This window comes from Copadichromis virginalis, linkage group LG12, assembly GCF_057382275.1.
Source record: "Copadichromis virginalis isolate Kocher_CV1m ecotype Utaka linkage group LG12, C_Virginalis_male_GT1.1, whole genome shotgun sequence".
Taxonomy (NCBI): Eukaryota; Metazoa; Chordata; class Actinopteri; order Cichliformes; family Cichlidae; genus Copadichromis; species Copadichromis virginalis.
In genome coordinates, this window is record NC_140629.1 from 28,153,648 (window position 1) to 28,176,670 (window position 23,023).

The 23,023-nt window shown below is 43.9% G+C and overlaps 1 protein-coding gene across 1 annotated transcript in view; it reads left to right on the top strand.

Moving 5' to 3' along the window:
- Positions 1–22,465, top strand: part of loxhd1b (lipoxygenase homology PLAT domains 1b) — a 39,729-nt gene extending 17,264 nt beyond the window's left edge. Inside the window, 21 exon segments of the mRNA XM_085474237.1 lie at positions 51–184; positions 346–491; positions 593–697; positions 791–919; positions 1,016–1,180; positions 3,049–3,230; positions 3,315–3,431; positions 4,208–4,370; positions 4,859–5,013; positions 5,095–5,304; positions 5,405–5,531; positions 6,888–7,096; positions 7,297–7,482; positions 7,581–7,708; positions 8,222–8,339; positions 11,640–11,817; positions 12,175–12,360; positions 20,793–20,963; positions 21,098–21,230; positions 21,468–21,623; positions 21,700–22,465. Coding sequence (XP_085330363.1) covers positions 51–184; positions 346–491; positions 593–697; positions 791–919; positions 1,016–1,180; positions 3,049–3,230; positions 3,315–3,431; positions 4,208–4,370; positions 4,859–5,013; positions 5,095–5,304; positions 5,405–5,531; positions 6,888–7,096; positions 7,297–7,482; positions 7,581–7,708; positions 8,222–8,339; positions 11,640–11,817; positions 12,175–12,360; positions 20,793–20,963; positions 21,098–21,230; positions 21,468–21,623; positions 21,700–22,180 — 3,579 coding nt within the window. The 3' untranslated portion in view covers positions 22,181–22,465.
- The last annotated feature ends 558 nt before the right edge of the window (positions 22,466–23,023 follow it).

Below are 23,023 nucleotides of genomic sequence, written 5' to 3' on the forward strand. Positions count from 1 at the left end.
CAGTTAAATTAAAAGTGATTTGTAAAACATCTAGTTGCTGCATTTTGCAGGAGGATGTTTTCATCGTGACAGCCGTTGATTTGGGCCCTTTGAAGAAGCTACGAATCCGTCATGACAACTCTGAGTCTTACTCCTCTTGGTACCTGGATCGTGTTGAAATAGTGGACACAAAAGAGGATACAACGTAGGTGCCACAAACATACAGCCATGTGGGTTTTGCTTAGTTATTCAGCTGGATTCCAGAAAAATCCTACAGCAAACAAGGATTAAAGATTTTGTGTGATTAGGAGAGTAAATTAACAAGATTATATCTTGGAGTGTTGAACAGAGGTGTTTCTTCTGTAGATACTACTTCCCTTGTAACCGCTGGCTTGCAGTTGATGAAGACGACGGGCAGATAGCGAGAGAGCTGGTTCCCGTGGATGAGGCCTTCATGAGGAAGGATGATGATGATGAGGGCACGAGTGGTACTCTGGGCCTGGAGCAGAAATGTAATGAAGCTTCAAAGCTTGTTTACGCCTCAGTGGGATAAGATTAGTGGAAGACCAATATGACAAGTTTCATGTACTTATATGATAAATTTATCCTGCAGCTATGTCTACTACATATACTCTTAAGATAAAAACTGGAGAAAAGAAGTATGCTGGAACTGATTCCAACGTCTTCGCCATCCTCTTTGGTGAAAATGATGACACAGGTGCGATAATTCAGCATCATCCCTGCATTATGGTGGCATCCCTGTTACTGGCTAAATATCAGAATTTTAAAAAAATCTGCATGTCACCCACAGGGATCATCAATCTAAAGGCTTGTAAAAACTACAAGAATAAGTTTGAACAGGGGATGATCAATGAGTTCACTGTGGAGGCCGTGGATCTGGGCGACCTGGTAAAAGTTCGAATCGGGCACGACAACTCAGGTGGGGAAAGAACGTACTGTCCAAAAACAAACAAAGCAGTCATATACATAAGCACTGCACTGTACAAAAAAAATAAACTTTTTTTTTCTGAATCAGGGGGTTCATCTGGTTGGTTCTTGGACTGGATCGACATTGATGCCCCTTCACAGGGTCAGAGGATGCGCTTCCCATGTGGCCGTTGGCTGGATAAAGGGGAGGATGATGGTGCAACTGTGAGGGATCTCTATCCTGCTGACTTACAGACTGAATTCTACACACCATGTGAGTGAACAGCAGTGATATAAGCACTCAAATCCATTAGTAAACGTAGAGTAGGCTTATTGAGAAATCGTCCTCTAAAAGTGCTTTATGCAAAATTTCACTCTGATAAAAGAGCGGAAGCATTAGCAGTAAAATGTATTTTAAAGCAGTCTGCCTGAAGAATGGTGCTTGTCTGTAATGAATGTTATAAAGCTGCAGTGGTGTCCTGTCTTTTTATTATCATTCCTCCAATGAAGGCTTGTTTCTGCCCTTGAAAAAAACATTTTCGATTGGCAGAGCTAAGTCGAAATTTCAGGTTATTTTCCAAAAAAAGATTATGACTTACTCACTCAAACTTTAGACAAAATTACTCAGAATTTAAGTTATTTGAGTGCAAATGGTTGTCTGTGTCTGTGTGTTAGACTGGCGACCTGTTCAGGGTGTACCCTGCCTCTCGCCCTATGACAGCTGGGATAGGCTCCAGCCTCCCCTGATAAAGTTATTTTCTCATTAGTTTGAGTTAATAAATCCAAATTTTGAGATAAAGTTTGAGACAACAGCCCGAAATATTGACTTATAGAGTATAGTTTGTTTTTTATCAATATGTATGCAAACTCAACTTATGCATTATGATCCATTCATGTCAGTTAGTTTATACAAACAACAAGAAAGTAAATAAATAATATTGCAGTTTATAAAGCGGGCTCAAAGACTGTTATTATTTAATCAATGACGATAATTTAATGCCCTTCAATATAAGGGCATTTTTATAAAGCAGGCTCTAAAAGTTCAACCAATTTCAGGATATTATAGTAGCAATTATCTATAGATATAATTTCTACACATTACTTTGTATTTTCATTCAGTATCTTACCAGTTAGATGTTAACTATTTAGGACAGCAAATGTATTAAAAGATCAAATGATTCCTTTGAGTTTCAACAACAAGTTAACACTAAAACAGAAAAATGTCATCAGTGACAATAAACACATTTTAAGCCAGCTGTTATGCTATCAGCTAGCACAACTGTGATCCCTCTCCACAGATAAATAACCACATATACTACACGACTTTCTTCCTAAACTTCTTGCTTTTAATTGCTTATCAATGCTTGTAGTAAGAATGATGGACAGTTATTACAGTTAGATAGTTTAGTCTGATATGTTTTCTGTAAGGCATAAAAGCACGTCTGGTGTCATAACTGTAAACGTTAGCTGTGAATACTAATATAGCCTTTCCTAAAATGCAAATGTTTCTTATATAAAAGACTAGATTATATGCCAGCCTGTCCTCCACCTTCATCCATGACAGCCTGGCATGTTTCCCACCCACACTGTCCTTCAGTGAAGAGCAAAAGGGGTAGCTCTGTTTTGAGCAAGGGTCTTACTTCTGAAGCACTAAAACCAAATAACAGACAAGTAATCAAGGTGGGATAGAAACAAAGACTATTATACACGTTTAATTGTGGCCTCTGAAATTCAAAACGCAAGCTTTTGAATATTAAGTTGAAATATACCCACTCCTACGTCATCAATATGAGTTAACCATGATAGTGTTTGCTCATCAATAAATGGTGAAACCGCCAAAGCAGTTTCAGTCTTTGACGCACTGACATTTTTTTGTAGTGCGTCTAATACATCCACAACAAGATTGTAACACCTTGTTTTCTCTTTTTCATGCAGCTTTTGTGTTTTACAAGTCTTAAAATAGTTGTTTTCTTTGCTGACTCTTGGTTAAAAAGAAGGAAAGGAAATCTGAACACAAGTGGTCAGCTGTACCTGACACCTGATAAACCGAAGTGTAAACGATGATGGGACCAGTGTGTGTACGGCTCAAAAAGGGTTCTTCCACCTTACCTGTCAACAAAAAAGCTTTTCCATTTTTTTCAGTTGTGCCTTATGAGATAAAGATATACACCACCGATGTATTTGGAGCGGGAACAGATGCTGACGTGTTTATAGTCTTGTATGGCCATAAGGGGGTGTGCACTCAGCAGAAGCACCTGTGTGTCAACAAGAGAGAGCGACGCTTGTGCTTTGAGAGGGGAGCTGAAGACATGTTTATTGTGGAGGTAAGTGTAATGTGTGGCTACTCACTGATAGAGCTTTTCAAAAAGTGGCGGCCGGTTTGCGAATGATAAGTTGTCTTTAAACAGCTGGAGGACATTGGTGATGTTATAGAGAAAATCAGGATAGGACATGACAACAGCGGCACCAATCCTGGATGGCATCTTGACAGAGTGGAGATCAGGCGACAGCTCAGGAAAGGAAAGGTAAGCAAAAGCCACATGAGATGACACCATAATAGCGGCATTATATTGCCAAAACTATTCACTCACTCATCCAAATCATGGCTAAGGTGTTCCAGTTACTTCCATGGCCACAGGTGTGTGTATAAAATCAAGCACCTAGGCATGCACACTGCTTCTACAAACATTTGTGACACAATGGGTTGCTCTCAGGAGCTCTGTGAAGTCAAGCACTACTAAGGATTCCACATTAAACTTTTACTGTTATTATTATTATTAAGTGGAAGCGATTGAGGAATGACAGCAGCTCAGCCACAAAGTGGTAGGTCACATAAAATCACAGAGCACATACCGAGGCACATAAGGTTCATAAAAACATGGATGAGCGAGTCTGGTGTGAAAGAATTTGATTGTCCTGTACAGAGTCCTGACAGCACCCTTCTCATCCAACATCACAAACGCTCTTCTGGAAGAGTAGTCAAATATTCTCATAAAAACACTCTTAAACCTTGTGGAAAGCCTTCCCAGAAGAGTTGAAGCTATTATAGCTGCAACATCATGTTCAACCCTATGGATTAAGAATGGGATGTCACTCAAGTTCATATGCCTTTGAACGCAGATGAGTGAATACTTTAGGCAATGCACTGTAAGTGCATCGTTAAGAGATTTCTTGTCTGTGGCCTCATTAAATTATTAACAAATTAATAATTTAACATCTTCTGGCTCACACAGTTCATTGAGTCTCAGCTAGAGAAACATAGCTGGTGCCAGACTGAAGAGTTGTGTGTGTTTAATGGCAGGGTTCTGAGACGACTATATTCCCTTGCGAGCGCTGGCTAGCTAAGTCTGAAGATGATGGTGAGACGGTGAGGGAGCTTGTCCCCTCAGACATCATCACACAGAAACTCCTCAGGGATGGGACACTGAAAACGACTGAAACTGAGGTGGAAGATGCTTTGGAAAGTAGGTTGAAAGTTATGTCACCGGTGGAATGTAACTACACTTGCTTTCAAGTGCTCTGTCTAAGGAAACATTAGAGGTGCTTATTTGTATTTCAGCTGTTGCATGGTGAAGATGTTGAACTAGCATGGAGCAATATAAGCCTTGGTAGATTTTGCTTTTCAGCATCCTAATATGCTCTTCTAGCATGCACTTTTTCAAAGCTGAACTCAGTTTTGAAAGGGTTAGTGGGGAGAACGGTTTAAAGTCCAATTTTGAGACATTCTTCTTCTTTCAGCTGCTCTCTTTAGGGGTTACCACAGCCGATCTCGCACTATCCAAAGCATCCTCTTCTGTCACACCAACCCTTTGCATGTTGTACAAATTTTTTTGAGACATTTTGCTGTATAAATAGACACGCTGTGAGACTGGAAACAACACAGTTGGGAAAAAAAATCTATTAGCAAACAAGGTCTGCATTTACCGACTTCAAAATTTTTCCTCCCTCACAGCTCACACATACACGGTGTCTGTGCGGACAGGCGATATGTACGGAGCAGGGACCGATGCCAACGTTTTCCTCACCATTTATGGAGATTTGGGAGACACAGGAGAGCGGAAACTCGCCAAATCTGAGAATAACAAGAACAAGTTTGAGAGAGGAGAGGTATTAGAGGAGAAGTGCGAATCGTTATGTGATGTTGCACAAAAATAAATCTAAATCTGTTCAATTCCTTTTGCCTTTTAGGTGGATAAGTTCAATATTGAGGCCGTGGATTTGGGGCAGGTGTTTAAGATTCGTGTTCGTCATAACAACTCTATGATTGGGGCTGATTGGTACCTGGACCAGGTGGAGGTGCTGGATGTGGAAACAGAAGAGGTATACATGTTCCTGTGTGAGCGCTGGCTATCAACGAAGAAAGAGGACAAACAAATAGACAGGACCTTCTACGTCAAGGTTGTGTTTAAAGACAGTGTTTTATTATTTTCTTCTTTGTATGTCAGAGTTATTCCAGAAAAGAAAATTGATAGCTGTGTTTATTTTGTGCCTGTTTCAGGGGTATGAGGGTGAAAGAAGCTCTGATCCATATTCCAAAATGATTGCTCAGGCCAAACTGGGACTGGACAAGAATGCCAACAAGAAGAAAAAGAAGAAAAAGGCAGTAGTGGTTGAAGAGGGTCCAAGTAAGGTCTATTCATTGTGTCTCTTTGTGAAATGACGTTTCTGGAAGTGGACACAAATATCAGGAAAAAATACTGAAATTCAACATGATAAATAACCACAATATCAACAGGAAGAATCAATGCAAACTTATAGAAATTTGATAAATATAGGTAATATCAATCAGGTCATAGTTCACCCTAATATTTACACCAAATTAACCAACATTAAAGAAATTTGTGCTTGGTGGCTTTCATTTTAAAGTGTTTAACTTACCAAAGTTACGCCTTGTGCCTGAACTCACTCACCACAGCACTCCTAAAACTGAGACTTCTGGAAGTCCTGCCAATGCAGTTCTGACTTTTTTTAGTGTGGAAAGGAAAGCAGAGACATCCACAAAATTGTAGTACGCAGACCTACAATTGCTTCAAAAAATGAGAAAAAAAGACAAAAAAGATAGCTTGGCTCAGACACCTTTTGTAACCTCATCCTCTATAATCCTCTTTGTACCTCTCTACCAGGGATGCTAAATGAACTGGTACTTATGTAGTGCTTTTCTAGTCTAAGTGAGCACTCAAAGCAATTGATTATTACAACCCACATTCACACACACATTTGAGCTATATTTTCTGCCTCTAAGGACTTTCAAACACACACACGAACACACTTTTTGAAGGATGCACGGGGAGGCGGATTTGAGGGTCAGTATCTTGCCCAAGGACACTTCAACGTGCAGAATGAAGGAGGAGAAGGGATTGAACAACTGACCTTCTGATTAGTAGTGGAACTGCTCTACCTCAGGCAAAATAAATCTCTGATCTGAAACGTTGCTGTTTCTGTTCTTCTGTATGATACAAGACACAAAACAAGCATCCCTCTGCTCTCTTTCTTTGGCTGCACATGATAGTATGTGTGTGCTAAAGCACTAGAATAACACTGATGTAGCCTTAATAAAAGAAAAGCATCTACAAACACCTTAAAGGCTCATTAATTAACACAACATGTTTCGTCTAAGAAGAACAGCTGTATGCTTTTACAGTGTATAGTGATGAAGGATTATTTCCTGACTATAAGTCTTCGTGCTATGCTAAGGTAAATGGCTGCTGGCTACAGTTTTAAAAGAGTGCTAACAATCTTCCACCTTAATCTGACTTTCTGTAAGAATACACCTTTCCCAAAATGTCAAACTACTCCTTTAAGATAAACTTTAATATTGCCTCCATCCATATTTGAAAAAGATCAAAAGGTCACACTCAGCCTGGAGCTAGATGATAGTACTAATATTAAAGAAGTAGGAATGGTCTCTGAAGTGGCTGAGACATCAGACTGAATTTTATATGTGGAAAAAAATCTCAAAGCAGTTTTTCTCTCTCACCCAGTCATCCCTTATCACTTCACCCTGTCCACGGCGATCGAACAAGATGCCAGCACCACAGCGAGGGTTTATGTCATCATCATTGGTCCCAATGACGTCGAGACAGACCGGCTGTGGCTGGACCTGCCAGAGGGAAAGAAATCCTTCACAGCTGGCTCCATGGAGCACTTTGTGTGCTATGGAACTGACGTGGGAGAGATCAAGAGGGTGGAAGTGAGAATCTGGGACTCTTTCTGTAGCTAAATCTGTGAAACTGTCTCCTCTCTGCTGTCTCTTCAGATGCACTGCTATTAAAATTTTAATAAAACCATTCTAGCTCAGCAATAATTAATTCTAGATGTGCCTAGATCAAACAAAAATCAAGTGATATACAAATTCCCTCTCCATCTCCTCTCCCTTCTCTTCCCTCTCAGCTTGGCCATAATGGTGTCACACCAGAGAGCTGCTGGTTGGTGGATGAGCTGTCGGTTGCCGTGCCAACCAAAGGTATCAAGTACATCTTTCCATGTAAGTGCTGGCTGGCTAAAGACAGGGGAGATGGTCTGACTGCCAGACTGATCAATGTGCTGGACTCCAGCACGATCAACATTATCCGCAAAGTGAGTCACCGCACCTAAAATATGAAGTGTTGGAAAACATTCAGTTAATGTGTTACATAAAAACTGTATCTGTATCTCTGTGTACTGTATTTTTTTAGGTTGTTTATTCAGTCACGGTTGCCACAGGTGACATTCAGTATGCAGGAACTGATACCAACATTTTCCTGACCGTGTTCGGAGCCAATGGGAGCACAGAGGAAATGCTTCTGCCCAAAAATGAGGATAGGTCAGTTCACAGTGATTACTTATCAGTAAAGAAACAGTTGATACTTTCAGTGCAAATACTGGAAATGTGGGATGCCTGAGTTTAAACAAACAAAATGAGCTCATCAGCACCTTTAAAGTTCAATAATATATGTGTTGCATCTCATTAATGTGACCTAATTATAAAGAAATGTCACTTATTGTGTGGTATTTTGGATCAAAGCAGTGATTTCCTTTATTGGCACTAAGATCGTAATAACAAAGAGTCTGCCATATAAATGCCATAAGCACCACATGTTTCTGAATAAACACAGTGTTTTATGTTAATCTGTGCTGTTGCCTATGGACAAAATTGGACAGGCTGTTTCACTGTTTATGCCGTTTAACCTAAGATAATCTAACCAGCTGCTGTGTACAGCTACAAAGGCATGAAAGTTAAAATGCAATTAAATGTATCTTCAGAAAGGTTAAACTATTTAATTAGCACAGTCATGTCTTTAAATGCAGCTTAATCCATATATATTGGTTCATTCAGGTTTGAAAGAGGGCAAGAAGACACATTTACCTTGGAGATAGATGACATCGCTCCTTTGAAGAAGATCAGAATTCGAATAGATGGCACCGGAAGCCGCCCAGACTGGTTTCTTGACAGGGTAATGCAAAGAGAGTCTGATGCAACACGTCTGGTATTAGAATACAAAATGTAAGAAAGAAGGAATGATAAGAAATAATTTGCAATTACCAGAAAGCAGATGCACATTTTGAGGTAGCACAAAACTTTCACATCAGTTTATCATAAATATTACGTGTTACACTCATGTGCTACTTTATAAGGTACAGTTTGCTAGATCCCCTTTTACATTCAGAACTGGCTTAATTCTTCATGGCATAGGTTCAACAAGGTGGTGTATACATTCCTCTGAGATTTTACCCATTACTGACATGATACCGTCAAACACTTGCTGCAGATTTGTTGGCCCCACAACCATGATACAAATCCCCCGTTGAGCCAAATCCCAAAGGTGCTCTGCTTGATTGAGATCTGGTGACTGTAGAGGCCATTTGAGAACAGTGAGCTCATTTTCATATTCAAGCAATCAGTTTGAGATTACTTGAGCTTTGTGATATGGTGTGTCATCCTTTTGAAAGCAACCATCAGAAGATGGGTACACCGTGGCCATAAAGGGATGGAAATGATCAGCATCAATTCTCAGGTAGGCTGTGGCATTTCAATAATGCTCAGTTGGTACTAAGGGGCCCAAAGCATGCCAAGAAAATATCCCCCACATCATTAAACCACCACTAGCAGCCTGAACTGTTGATGCAAGCAGGATGGATCCATGTTTTCATGTTGTTTGCAACAGATTCAGACACTACTATCTGAATGTTGCAGCAGAAATCAAGAACTCATCAGACCAGACAACATTTTTCCAATCTTCTGTTCTGTTGATCCCATGTGTATTGTAGCCTCAGGTTCCTGCTCTTAGCAAACAGGAGTGGCACTCAGTGTGATCTGCTGCAGCATTTGATATTTTGTGCTTTCAGAGATGTTTTTCTGCATACCTTGGTTGCAAGGTGTGGTTTTTTTGAGTCACTGTTGGCTCCCTATCAGCTCAATGCAGTCTTTCTCTGGCATCAAAAGGCATTTTCACTGCACAGAGAACAATCAGATCACTGGATATTTTATCTTTTTCTGTCCGTCCTCTATAAACTAGTGATGTGCAGATCGATCCTGAAATATCGATTCCTCCGATACCAATCATTTATGTTCTAGAATCGATTCTCACATTAAAATATCGATATTTTAGTAGTTTAGAGTAAATTTGTAGTTTATCATTAACAGCAACACAGTGGAAAGAAACTATAACATTCGGATTGTCTACATTCAAAGGCACTACTTCCTCTTCCGCCTTTCATAGTCATGTGCGAAATACGGCTGTATAAATGTCTCGCAGCCGCTGGCGTGTGCACTCACAACAATGGCTGAGCGTAATTGGAGTAATTTGCGGACGTATTTTACATCCACAAACAGCCAAGACGTGGTTTGCGATACATGTGGCAAAAAGTGAGGTGTTGTGGCCATACTTGCCAACCTTGAGACCTCAGAATTAGGGAGACATTCAAAAAGGCTGTTGGGGGGTTGATAAATAAAGTTTACAGTGTTTATTTATCGGATAAAATACGTTAAATGTCACCGTTATTATTGGCCGGCCCGGAAACAGCGGGGGTGTCCAAATTCAGAGGCTGCTTCCACCTGAGACTCTGCTCCTTGCTATCTAAAATATAACAGGGCGCTGACTTAAACTCTCGACCGTCTCACACTTCTGTTTAAACAGTTTTCTGTTTGACGTTTATTCAGCTGTGTGAAAACCCCGGAGGAACCCTCTCGAGGGATTAATAAAGTTAAATTTAATTTAATCTAATCTAATAACTTTATTCTCAGCCAAACCGATTTACTCGCGAACAAATAAAACACTGAAAAAGCCAAACAATAACATTTTTAAGTTATCAAAGTGACTTATATATCATGTTTAACGACCGCGGGGGTTTGAAGACGATGTGTCGGTTGGCTCAGATATTTGAAGTTTACACAGCTACATTCTCACCTGAAAATATGTTAAAAGTTTTTTTGCGACCCAGAAAGAGAAATAAGAGTAATATTAAAACTAAGTATCTGGAAACTGGAATAGGCTGGGCCGCGCCGCGCTATGAATTCTGCGACATGGTTTTTCAATTTTGTTGTCCGGGTGGAAAATCGGGAGAAATTCGGGAGAATGGTGGCTCCAGGAGATTTTTGGAAGGGGCACTGAAATTCAGGATTCTCCTGGAAACATCGGGAGGGTTGGCATGTATGGTTGTGGCAACATCACTAACCTTGTCAAACACCTCAGAGCAAATCATATCACAGAATATGACGAGCGTATGTTGAAGCGAACTGAAGAGGAGGAGAGGGACAGGTGCTGCTAGGGCGAGACTCTCACGGAGTCCTTTAGTGATGCAGGCAGGCAAGGTGTTCAAATAGCGCACAACTTCAGTTTTTCTATTTCTATATGATGAACTCATCTGCATTATTAAGTGATAAGAACAAGAAATCTGATGTCCTGTAATCATTATGATGCTATAACTTGAGATCAAACTATCGGTATCGGATCAGTATCGTCGATACCACCCTGAATATTAATTGGTATCGGATCGGAAAGGAAATCAGTGGTATCGCACATCACTACTATAAACCCTAAAGATGGTTATGTGGGAAAATCAACAGTTTCTGAAATACTCAGACCAGCCCATCTGGCACCAACAACCATGCCACGGTCAGTTACTTAAATAACTTTTCTTCCACATTCTGATGTTCAGTTTTAACTTTAGGAGGTCATCTGGACTATGTCTACACACTTAAAGGCATTGAGCTGCAGCTGTCTGACTTACTAATTAAATATTTGCATTATTAACCGGTTGAACAGATGTACCTAATGAAGTAAGTAATGATTGTACAGTATTTGTGAAATTATATAAATGTTCCTATTCAGGTAATGAAATGAGGTGGAACACTGAACAGTTTTCACAAGTTAGTAAATTTCACTTGCGTGTTTGGTATATCCTTGCAGTGGATGGCGCTGTCTCTAAGCTGTAATTAAAACAATAACTCTTGTGATTTTTAAACCACAATCTTTTAATTTGCTAATTTAATAATGAAGCAATTTCTTTTTTCAGCCTTCGCAAATACCGTTAATTAATCAGATTCTTTTGCAGTGGAAACAGATGAATGCTAGGTTAACTTTAGTGTATTTGTGGATTGTTTAACATTTTTCAAGCCACAAATATACATTAATGCATTTATTCCAAAATCACAGTCAATTTCCTCCTCCTCTGCTGCAGCTAAATAGTAGATTTCACATGTGGACATTTGTTTAATGCGAATTGTGAGGTCATCGTCTGATTTAAAATGTTAGATCCTGATGAGAAACCTGACCACAGAGGAAGAGTACCTGTTCACCTACGAGAACTGGCTGTCCAAGACCAAAGGGCCCAAGAGGACAAAGGTGTGTGAGCTGGCGGCTATGGTGGATGACGAGGAGATGGTAGAAAAAACAACTTACATCATCCAAGTCCAGACTAGTGACGTTGCAGGTGGGTCACAGAATGTTTCCACATATATTTAGAAAGTTGACCAGGTTAAAGAAACTGTATCAGTCAATTTTAACTTAATTTGTCTGCTTGGAATAAAGTTTAAAAAAATAAATAAATAAATATCAATATTCAAAGTTGGGGGTTTTTTCTAATCATCCCAGAGCCCTCTTTAACTGCACAAATTTCTTCCCCAAATTTTACGTTTGTTGAACTTCTATGAGTATTTTACATATTTTTTAAGTGTTAAATAAGACACTGAGTGCTTAACTTTAACAAGCATGTTTACAACTACTAATAGATTTTCTCATAAGTTAAAGTTTATTGGAGTTCTGTTCTCTGATCTTTGCAATATTCTAGGTGCTGGCACTGATGCCAACGTGTTTCTGATTGTGTTTGGGGAGTATGGAGACACAGGGACGCTGCCTCTGAAAGAGAGCACCAACAGAAACAAGTTTGAGCGAAAAATGAAGGACGTGTTCAGATTTCCTGACATGCTCAGTCTGGGCGAACTGTCAAAAGTCAGAGTGTGGCATGACAACAAAGGTAAGGAGACAAGGAGAACTACAGTCATAAGTAAGCACATAAGAAAGGAAGGAAAGTTTTAGCAGTTTGGAGTAATCTGTGACGGCCTCAGAGGTTTTCTAAGAGAATACTGGGAGCAACAACACCATGAAGTCCAAAGAACACACCAGACAGGTCAGGGTTAAGGTTATTGAGAAATTTAAAGCAGGCTCAAAAAGATTTCGCAAGCCTTGAACATCCCACGGAGCACTGTTCAAGAAATCATTCAGAAATGGAAGAAGTATGGCACAACTGTAAACCTATCGAGACAAGGCCGTCCACCTAAACTCACAGGCCGAACAAGGAGAGCGCTGATCAGAAATGCAGCCAAGAGGCCCATGGTGACTCTGGACGAGCTGCAGAGATCTACAGCTCAGGTGGGAAAATCTGTTCATAGGACAGCTGTTAGTCATGCACTGCACACAGTTGGCCTTTATGGAAGAGTGGCAAGAAGAAAGCCATTGTTAACAGAAAACCATAAGAAGTCCCATTTGCAGTTTGCCACAAGCCATGTGGGGGACACAGCAAACATGTGGAAGAAGGTGCTCTGGTCAGATGAGACCAAAATGGAACTTTGTGGCCAAAATGCAAAATGCTATGTGTGGCAAAAAACTAACACTGCACATCACTCTGAACACACAATCCCCACTGTCAAATATGGTGGTGGCAGCATCAGGCTCTGGGGGTGCTTCTCTTCAGCAGGGACAGGGAAGCTGGTCAGAGTTGATGGGAAGATGGATGGAGCCAAAACAGGACAATCTTGGAAGAAAACCTCTTGGAGTCTGCAAAAGACTTGAGACTGGGGCGGAGGTTCACCTTCCAGCAGGACAACGACCCTGAACATAAAGCCAGGGCAACAATGGAATGGTTTAAAAACAAAACATATCCATGTGTTAGAATGGCCCAGTCAAAGTCCAGATCGAAATCCAATCAAGAATCTGTGGCAAGATCTGAAAACTGCTGTTCACAAACGGTGTCCATCTAATCTGACTGAGCTGGAGCTGTTTTGTAGAATCTCTACATGTGCAAAGCTGGTAGAGACATACCCCAGACTGGCAGCTGTAATTCCAGCAAAAGGTGGTTGTATAAAAGGCTCTGGGATTTTATGTCTGTTCTGCAATATTGTGTGGGGTGGAGTCGTAGGAAATGACGTAGGCAGAAGTTGGGGGTATCGCGATGCTACTCGAGAAGAGGAGATTTTTCTGTGTTAGTTCTGTTACCTCGTAAGCTGTGTTCCTGGTTGCCATCCTTCACGTGATGCTCCGAGTGTTAAGTTCATGATTGGAAACTGCTGGCAACACTGAGCATCTAGGTGGCAATAAAACAGCTGGCGGTGACAATCCAGCAAAGTGGAAGCCTGTTGTCCTCCTTCCTGTATCCTGACCGATACACCATCTTGTTAGCTGCTGAACCTAAAAGAACTAGCCCTCACCACAAGTACTCCTCAACATTGGTCCTTCGAGCCGGATAGCAGCTATCAAAATGGAGCCAGATGGAGCGACATGTCCTGATGCAAGGCCTAAACGCCATACACGTCGACCAAGCCGGTTTGAGGACTTTGATGTTAACTATACAGGCCACCTCTTTAGGGAAATGCTGCAGTGGGATACCCCACAGCCTCACACAAGAAGCGACAGAGTTCAGCCTCAGTATAGTCATACGCCACCCCTCTACAGCGACAGGGATGGGGCCTATTACAATACACCCCCTCCACTGGGAAGAAGTGAACAAGATGTGGACCTTAATAGGAGCCTCTCACCTGAATTTGCAACTTCTAATTTGCTAGGGTCTTCAATACACACATTTCATACAGAATTCAGAGCCTTGCAGGCCGAAAGAGAGCAGCTACTCCAATCACAGCAAGTTTTACAGGAGGGCCTCAGAGAACTGAAGGAAGCAAAGAGTGACCTCAGAGAGCTGATTGAAGTGGCTCACCTGCTGAGGAAGGATATGGCTCACCTGACTGCCTCACAGCCTAGCACCAATCATCCCCCCAAGCGCGGTTCAGGAGAGGTATACACCACCCCTGAGACAATGCCACAGGAGGAGGATGAGGAGGTGTGGCCTGATCCACCGCCATGGCCTGAACCGATGGAAGAGTTGCACACGGGATTCTCCCAAATGAAGGTTGACGAACAATACTCCGATGATGGTGTACAGTACCACCCTCTACCCCGCACACCATATTTCGCTGGTGAGCCTTCGCTGCCTAGTCATCGCTGCACCCTATATCAGGACCCTGTGGTTAAGGATGGAAACACGTTTCATGCCCCTCCACAACACTCTGTGCCACCCCCCTGCTGGGCACCAAGTAAGACAGGTTTGCTCCCAACCAAGCCTGTTCCAGCCAGTTCCCCCTCTCTTGTCACTGGAGTAACCAGTGGGCACGGCAGCAACCCATCTGCTCCTCTTTCGGCTGAGCTAGTGTACAGGGGGCCCAAACCAACCATTCCAAGGTTCATTCATTCTGATCCCTCTGAGTTTGCTAGGCTCCGCATGGCTTTAGAGAACCTACTCCCTCCTAATGCTACGGAGCTCTTCAAGTATCAGATACTTGTGGACCACCTCAAACTAGATGAAGCTCGACTTATTGCCGATGCTTACCTGAACTCACCCAAGCCTTATACTGACACCATGGCAGCCCTCCACGACAAATTTGGACAACCTCATCAGCTCGCCTTGAGAAAGATAGCAAGTGTCCTGGATGGTCCTGAAATAAGGCGAGGTGACACAGTAGCCTTCCAAAGGTTCTCCCTTCAGGTGCAGTCACTAGTTGGGCTGTTACAAACATTAGGACTGGAAGGAGAAGCGGAGTTGAACTGTGGGTCCCACGTTGCCCGACTAATAAGTAAGCTTCCTGCCGAACAGAGAGCTGATTTTCGTCGACACCAGTTTAAACAGCCCGGGAGCACCTACACTCTGTACGACCTATCTGCATGGCTTCGTCAGGAGTCCTGGTGTCAAGGATTTGACGGCCAAGCAGGTGTAAGAAGCAGTAGAGAAAGGACCAGTGTAAAGGCTGAGGCCCGTCCAGGCCGACAAACCGTGACAGTCCTACATAACCTAAAGGGGCCATCAGAACACACTTTTTCACCAGTGAAGGAGAGTCGAGCTAGAGGGAAGGTTAAGAACAAAGCCTACTGTGCCTACTGTGAGAGCACAGAACACTATTTCAGCCAATGTGATGATGTAGCCAAGCTCTCCAAAGAGGAAATAAAGGACTGGATACAGGTCAACAAACGATGCTGGCGCTGTGCCCGAACTCATTTAGCTGCTCAGTGCACACTAAAGAAACCCTGCAGCCGCTGCCAGGGTAAACATCTGCTGGCTCTTCACGAGGTAAATGCCAGGACAGAAGGAAACAACGCTGGCATGGCTGCAAAGGAGGAAAGCTGCCTAACCAGTTCGGCTTCGGGCTCACTCTACCTTGATCGCCATGGGGCTGGCAATCGTGTCATGCTGAAGATTGTACCTGTGCTTTTGAGCCATGGAGAGCGGACTCTAGACACCTATGCTATACTTGATGACGGTTCAGAGAGGACCATGCTGCTCCCTGCTGCTGCAAAGACTCTTGGTCTGGCAGGCACCCCGGAGGACCTGCCATTACGAACCGTCCGCCAAGATATTCAGATGCTTCATGGACATACCGTATCCTTCAGCGTCTCTGCTGCTACCAACCCCGGATCCTACTACAAGATTGATGGAGCGTTTACAGCTGATCGTCTCAACTTAGCTCACCATACTTATCCTATCGACCAGCTGAGAAGGAAGTACAAATACCTGCATGGGATCCCGGTCCCTGCCCTGAAGGAAGCCAAGCCTCTGCTTCTCATTGGTTCAGACCAGCCACACCTGATCACCCCCATAGAACCAGTCCGCCTCGGCCCTGGAGGCCCAGCAGCAGTCCACACCCGGCTTGGCTGGACCCTTCAAGGGCCAAGTCTTTTCATGGGGCGGCAGACCCAGCCTGTCCTATCCCTGTATACATCCGCCCAATCAGACGAGTTGCTCAAACATGTGGAGCGGCTCTGGCAGGTGGACGTGGTGCCTTACCGATCCGAGAAAGAGGTCACTCGGTCGAAACAGGATCAGCAGGCTGTGGCCCTGCTCGAGGCAAGAACAACTCGCAGGATGGTCGATGGAGTCTTCAGGTATGCTACACCTCTACTCCGTCACCCACAGATGCCGCCACTGAATGCACCAAAGGAATCAGTCATGCCCATGCTTCGAAGCACAGAAAGGCGCCTGTTAAAGGATCCCAGTCGGGCTGATGCCTACAGGGCAGAAATGCAGAAGCTGATCCAATCAGGAGCCGTGAAGGAAGTTACGCATGAGACTTCGCCCAAGGAGAACTGGTACATACCGCATCATCTTGTCAGTCATAACGGGAAGAATCGCCTGGTGTTTAACTGTTCCCATAAATACCTTGGACAGTCCCTGAACCAGTTCCTGTTGCCTGGCCCTACTCTTGGAGCTTCCCTGCTGGGGGTGCTGGTCAGGTTTCGTGAACACCCCATAGCTGTGAGTGGAGACATCAAGGGGATGTTCCATCAGGTACTGCTCCTCCCTGAAGACCGGCCCCTGTTGAAGTTCCTTTGGCGGGACTTAAAGGTGGATGAACCCCCTAAAATCTTCGAGTGGCAGGTCCTGCCATTTGGGACAACTTCAAGCCCCTGCTGCGCCACCTTCGCCCTGCAGCATCACGTGATGGAGCACACACAGCCTGACGACAGCCTGAGATTCTCCATCGAGAGGTGTTTCTACGTAGACAACTGCCTACAGAGTGTTGGCTCACCGGAAGAAGCGAGAGATCTGGTGGATCGGCTAAGAGAGTTGCTGAAATCAGCTGGCTTCGAGCTACGTCAGTGGGCTTGTAATGATCCAAGTGTCCTGAGCCATTTGCCTCCAGAAGCTAGATCACAGAGTCTGGATCTGTGGCTAGCCGAGGACAAATCCAACCCGCTAGAGACCACGCTCGGGCTCAGCTGGGACTGGAATACCGACTCCTTGGGTTATAAGCACAGGCCCGTGTCCTATGAGGTGCCAACCCTCAGAAACATCTATAGAGTCCTAGCCTCACAGTACGACCCTTTGGGCTATCTGTTACCCTTCACCACTCGGGCCAAGCTCCTTCTCAGGCAGTTATGGGATAAGAAGCATGGTTGGGACGACTCGAATCTTCCCTCCACCCTCCTGCAAGCTTGGTCTGACTGGGAGGTGGAGCTTCAGTTCTTACCTCACCTTACCTTCCCACGTGCCTATGTTCCTGCCAGTGCTAACTTAAAGGGGGCCATTCGTGAGGTGCACATTTTTGGGGATGCTTCTGAGAAAGCTTATGGAGCGGTGTCCTATATGAGGACTGTAGAACAGGATGGGCAAGTTCACCTCACCTTCATCCTAGCTCGCTCCCGGGTAGCCCCCAAACGAGCTCTCTCTATTCCCCGCCTCGAGCTCTGTGGAGCTTTGCTGGCAGCGCAGCTGGCCAGTACCCTGAATAAGGAACTCACCTCAGCGATTGAAAGAACAGTCCTGTGGTCTGATTCGACCACTGTTCTTACCTGGTTGAGCTCACAGTCCTGCCGCTACAAGGTTTTTGTAGGAGCCAGGGTAGCTGAGATACAGGAGTTGACGGAACACTGTACCTGGCGCTACATAGACTCAGAGAGTAACCCAGCGGATGACCTGACGAGAGGGAAGGCTCTGGCCGAGCTCAAAGTGCCTAATCGGTGGTCGAATGGACCCCCCTTTCTGCTCAACAGTCCTGACACATGGCCAGAGAATCCGAGCTCCGAGCCCAGTAATGACGAACTTGAGCTCCGGAAAACAGTCTTCTGTGGAACCTCTATCACCTCCACACCTACCTGTCAGGATGGAATGGCGTGCAAGACTTGGCAGGAGCTCTTGGATGTTACTGTTAAAGAGCTTTGTGGTCAGGCACTCTCGACTGCGCCATCTAGTGCCGAGGACTATCAGAATGCTGAACAGGCCATCCTCCGGCAGGCTCAACAGGAGTCATTTCCCGAGGAGTGCAGATTGCTTTCAGAAAGAAAACCTGTCTCATCCAGAAGCCGCTTGCTTACCCTGGCACCTGAACTGGATACCTCAGCCGGCCTCATCAGAGTAGGGGGTCGGTTGCGACGCCTAGAAGGTCTGGACGGACCTATATTGCATCCGATTGTCTTGGATCCTTCACACCCTTTCACACGCCTGCTTATCAAGAAATATGATGTTGATCTGCATCATCCAGGCCCCGAACGGGTCTTCGCGGAGCTGCGGAGGTCTTACTGGATACTGCGTGGAAGAGAGGCAATTCGCAAGCACCAGCGAACCTGTCCTGAGTGTCAGCGTTGGAGGGCACAACCCTCTGTTCCCAAGATGGCTGACCTTCCAGCTGCTCGGCTTAGACTGTACAAACCAGCCTTTTACTCAACCGGTGTTGACTGTTTCGGGCCTATGTTTGTGAAGGTAGGAAGACGTCATGAGAAACGCTGGGGAATCATTTTCAAGTGTATGACGACGAGGGCGGTACATCTTGATCTCCTAAGTAGCTTAGACGCGGATGCGTTCCTCATGGCCCTGAGGCGATTCATAGCCAGAAGAGGGACACCGGCAGAGTTATGGTCTGACTGTGGGACCAATTTCAAAGGGGGAGAACGAGAACTCAGAGAAGCCTTTGCCAACATGTCAGAGACATTGCAAGGGAGGCTCGCCCGTCAGAAGATCAGATTCCAGTTCAACCCCCCGGCAGCCCCACATTTCGGAGGTGTATGGGAGAGGGAAATCCGTTCAGTGAAGACAGCTCTGCGCACCTGTGTGGGTTCCCAACCTCTTCACGAGGAGGTACTCCGTACAGTTCTGCTTGAGGTTGAATTGATCCTTAACGCAAAGCCCTTAGGCTACGTTTCCACCGACGTAGCCGATGTGGACCCTGTGACACCCAATAGTCTCCTCATGGGGCGGCCTGATGGATCACTACCCCAGGTGGTCTACTCTGAGACAGAGAACCTCAGTCGGCGACGTTGGAGGCACTCACAGATTCTTGCTGATCAGTTCTGGGCAAGATTCATCAGGGAATACTTGCCTGGCTTACAGGCAAGGCAGAAGTGGCAGTCAACTCCTCCTGAACTTCTGGAAAAGGCAGTTATTATGGTTGCAGATCCACAGCTGCCTCGAGCCTTGTGGCCAATAGGCCATGTGATTAAGGTTCATCGTAGTGATGATGGACTTGTCCGATCTGCTGATGTGAACGTTAATGGACGTGTTTACACCAGACCAGTTGCTCGGTTGGTAGTTTTACCTGCCGTGCCATCGGAAGACAGCGATACTAAGCAGAATAGCAAGTCGCCTCCCTCAACTGATTAGGGAGCCTTTTTTCGGGGAGCAAATGTGTAACCACATTTGGGGGCGGCTGTATAAAAGGCTCTGGGATTTTATGTCTGTTCTGCAATATTGTGTGGGGTGGAGTCGTAGGAAATGACGTAGGCAGAAGTTGGGGGTATCGCGATGCTACTCGAGAAGAGGAGATTTTTCTGTGTTAGTTCTGTTACCTCGTAAGCTGTGTTCCTGGTTGCCATCCTTCACGTGATGCTCCGAGTGTTAAGTTCATGATTGGAAACTGCTGGCAACACTGAGCATCTAGGTGGCAATAAAACAGCTGGCGGTGACAATCCAGCAAAGTGGAAGCCTGTTGTCCTCCTTCCTGTATCCTGACCGATACACCATCTTGTTAGCTGCTGAACCTAAAAGAACTAGCCCTCACCACAAGTACTCCTCAACAGTGGTTCTACAAAGTATTGACTCAGGGGGCTGAATAATTACGCACACCCCACTTTGCAGTTATTTATTTGTAAAAAATGTTTGGAATCATGTATGATTTTCATTCCACTTCTCACGTGTACACCACTTTATATCGGTCTTTCACGTGGAATTCCAATAAAATTGATTCATGTTTGTGGCTGTAATGTGACAAAATGTGGGAAAGTTCAAGGGGGCCGAATACTTTTGCAAGCCACTGTATATCAACCCAATTGAAATGCCACAGCAGGGCCTTAAAAGAGCTGTGTATAAGCAATGAATTGAAGCAAAGTACTTTTTTTTATTTTCAACTTTTTGACTAAAAAAGCTGACAAAATGTCTTACAAGGATACTTGGAAGATGGAATAACAGAATCTTGCTTAGATACTGCAAGAGTGGATGTACAGCACAGTGTTAATGTTAGCTTGTTTACTTCAAATCTATTTTATTTATAAAGTACCTGTTCACAATAGTAGTCATCTCAAGAAACTTTATACTATATATACTTTACCTTTTTTTTGTTAAACAATGGAACAGGAAAATTTAGATCAGTGGTTGAGATAACATTTGTGCACAGATGGAATAAATTCACCATTGACTGTTGCTCTTACTGTAAACAGGCCCTGCTCCTGGATGGCACCTGGAGTACCTTGATGTGAAAGATGAGGCCCTGGACAACACCTTCAGGTTCCCCTGTGACCGCTGGTTGGCAAAAAACGAAGATGACGGGCAGATTATGAGGGAACTGGCTTGTGCCAACAATGATTTTGTAGACCTCAGTGACAAAACAAGTTAGTAATCCTGAGAGTCTGTAGGCATAATCATGGGTTGTGTAATTATCTGAGATGAATCACTTGCAGTAAATTACAACCATTTGTCACTTGTAAAATAATGCAGCAATTTGTGTCTCTGTGCATGGCCACAGAATATGAAATTGCCACAACAACTGCTAACGCAGATGACGCCTCCACAACGGAAAATGTCTGGATCCTGCTGGAAGGAAGGAAAGCCCGTTCCAAGGAGTTTGTTCTGGAGAATAAGAAAAAGAAGTTCTTAAGGTAGGTCTTCAGAGAGTCCAGGGTTCACGACTCATGGTAAAACCCTCTAATGTGGTCTTACATAATCGCCCTCTTTTACACATTTTTTTCTACCCCCTTTTATCTTGTAGCTTCATTTTCTCTTTACTCTCAGGAGAGATAATCCCATGAGGTGAAACAGAACCTCTCAGGCAGACCACAAAATTTAACAGTTTAAAATCAAAACCCTACACAAACTTCTCTTGCACCCTTCCACAGCGGTGCCACTGACACGTTTGAGTTCTCGTCGAAGCACGTGGGGGAAATCGCTAGCATCTGCGTTGGCCACATCACAAAAGACGGCAAGAAGGTGAAGAATGAGGCTTTCTGGCATGTTATGGAGGTGGTGGTGACAGAAAAGGAGCTGGGAAACAAGTGAGTAGACTCTCACAACATGCATTATGTTATATAAAACTGATGGTGCTGAATCAATGCATCCTCTTGTGGTTAGGTATTTCTTCCACTGTGATGCACAAATTCCCCTGGCAGCCAAAAAAGACCAGTTCCAGACATTCGAGTGCTATAAATCCATCGAGAGCTTTGCAAGCAAAGTCCGCAACCTGGTCCCTGTCAAGTATGAAATCATCGTCATCACCGGGGACGTCAAAGCGGCCGGCACAGACGCAAATGTTTTTATCACCATGTATGGCGTCAATGGTGACTCAGGCAAGCGTCACCTACGACAGAAGTTTCGCAACCTTTTCGAGCGAGGGCGGACAGACCGCTTCGTTCTGGAGATGCTGGACCTTGGGGAATTGCTGAGGGTCAAAGTGGAGCACGACGGCACTAGACCCAACAGTGGGTGGTATTTAGAGTGTATTGAGGTGACCAACACAGCCAATTCAGTCACAACAATCTTCCACTGTGGAAAGTGGTTGCACACTGCTAAAGCTGATGGACAAATTCAGCGAGTGCTCAATCCCAGATATTAGAATAATGCTAGAAAGAAAGAGTGGGTGAGCATTTGCTTTTTCCTGTTTGACTCATTTGTTTTGTTGGGGGTTTTTACCAATTGTAAGAGAAACATTGCACGGAAAAGTTAGAGTTAATCCATCTGAATATAAATGCATTTCAACTTTTTCAGGATAAAGCCAGTTTTTTGTTTTTGTTTGTTTTTTGTTTTTTTTAAGTTTGTGCCAACTGTTTAGGCTGTCACTCTTCAGAAAAAGCCATTTGTTTCCATCTCGCACAAATAAACAGAACTGAATATTACCCAGCTCACCACAACAAATATTTACCTTCATTTTACTTTTCCTCACGTCTCACTGAAAGGTTTCATACCAATGCCAATCACTTGAGGGATAAAGGCAAAGCTGGAAAACAGTTCAGCAAAAATAAATTCATTTGCTTAAGCATAATATATGGGCATTGCACTCCAACAGGGGTTAAAATATTCATTATGCATAAATTTAAAAACCCTTTTGTAGAATGATGGGTAGTATTACACAGGGATCAGGGAAGGCGAATAGCCAATCGTAGCAGCAAAAACAAAGACAACTCAAAAAAAAAACGCGGAATGCTGTTTAACATGTAAATAAAAAAACGAATGCAATCATTTCCAAATCTCATGAACCCATATTTCATTCACAACAGAACATAGAGAATATATCAGATGTTTCGACCAAGACATTTTACTTCACGACCATCTGCGCCCCCAGTCTATGGATCACCTGTAACTTAAAAGGCTGTAAGGTCAGACACCAACAGGTGATTCGGGCGTTGGCATCCTGCATGTGATGGAGCCACTGTAGCGGAGCGTGATCCGAACAGAGGAT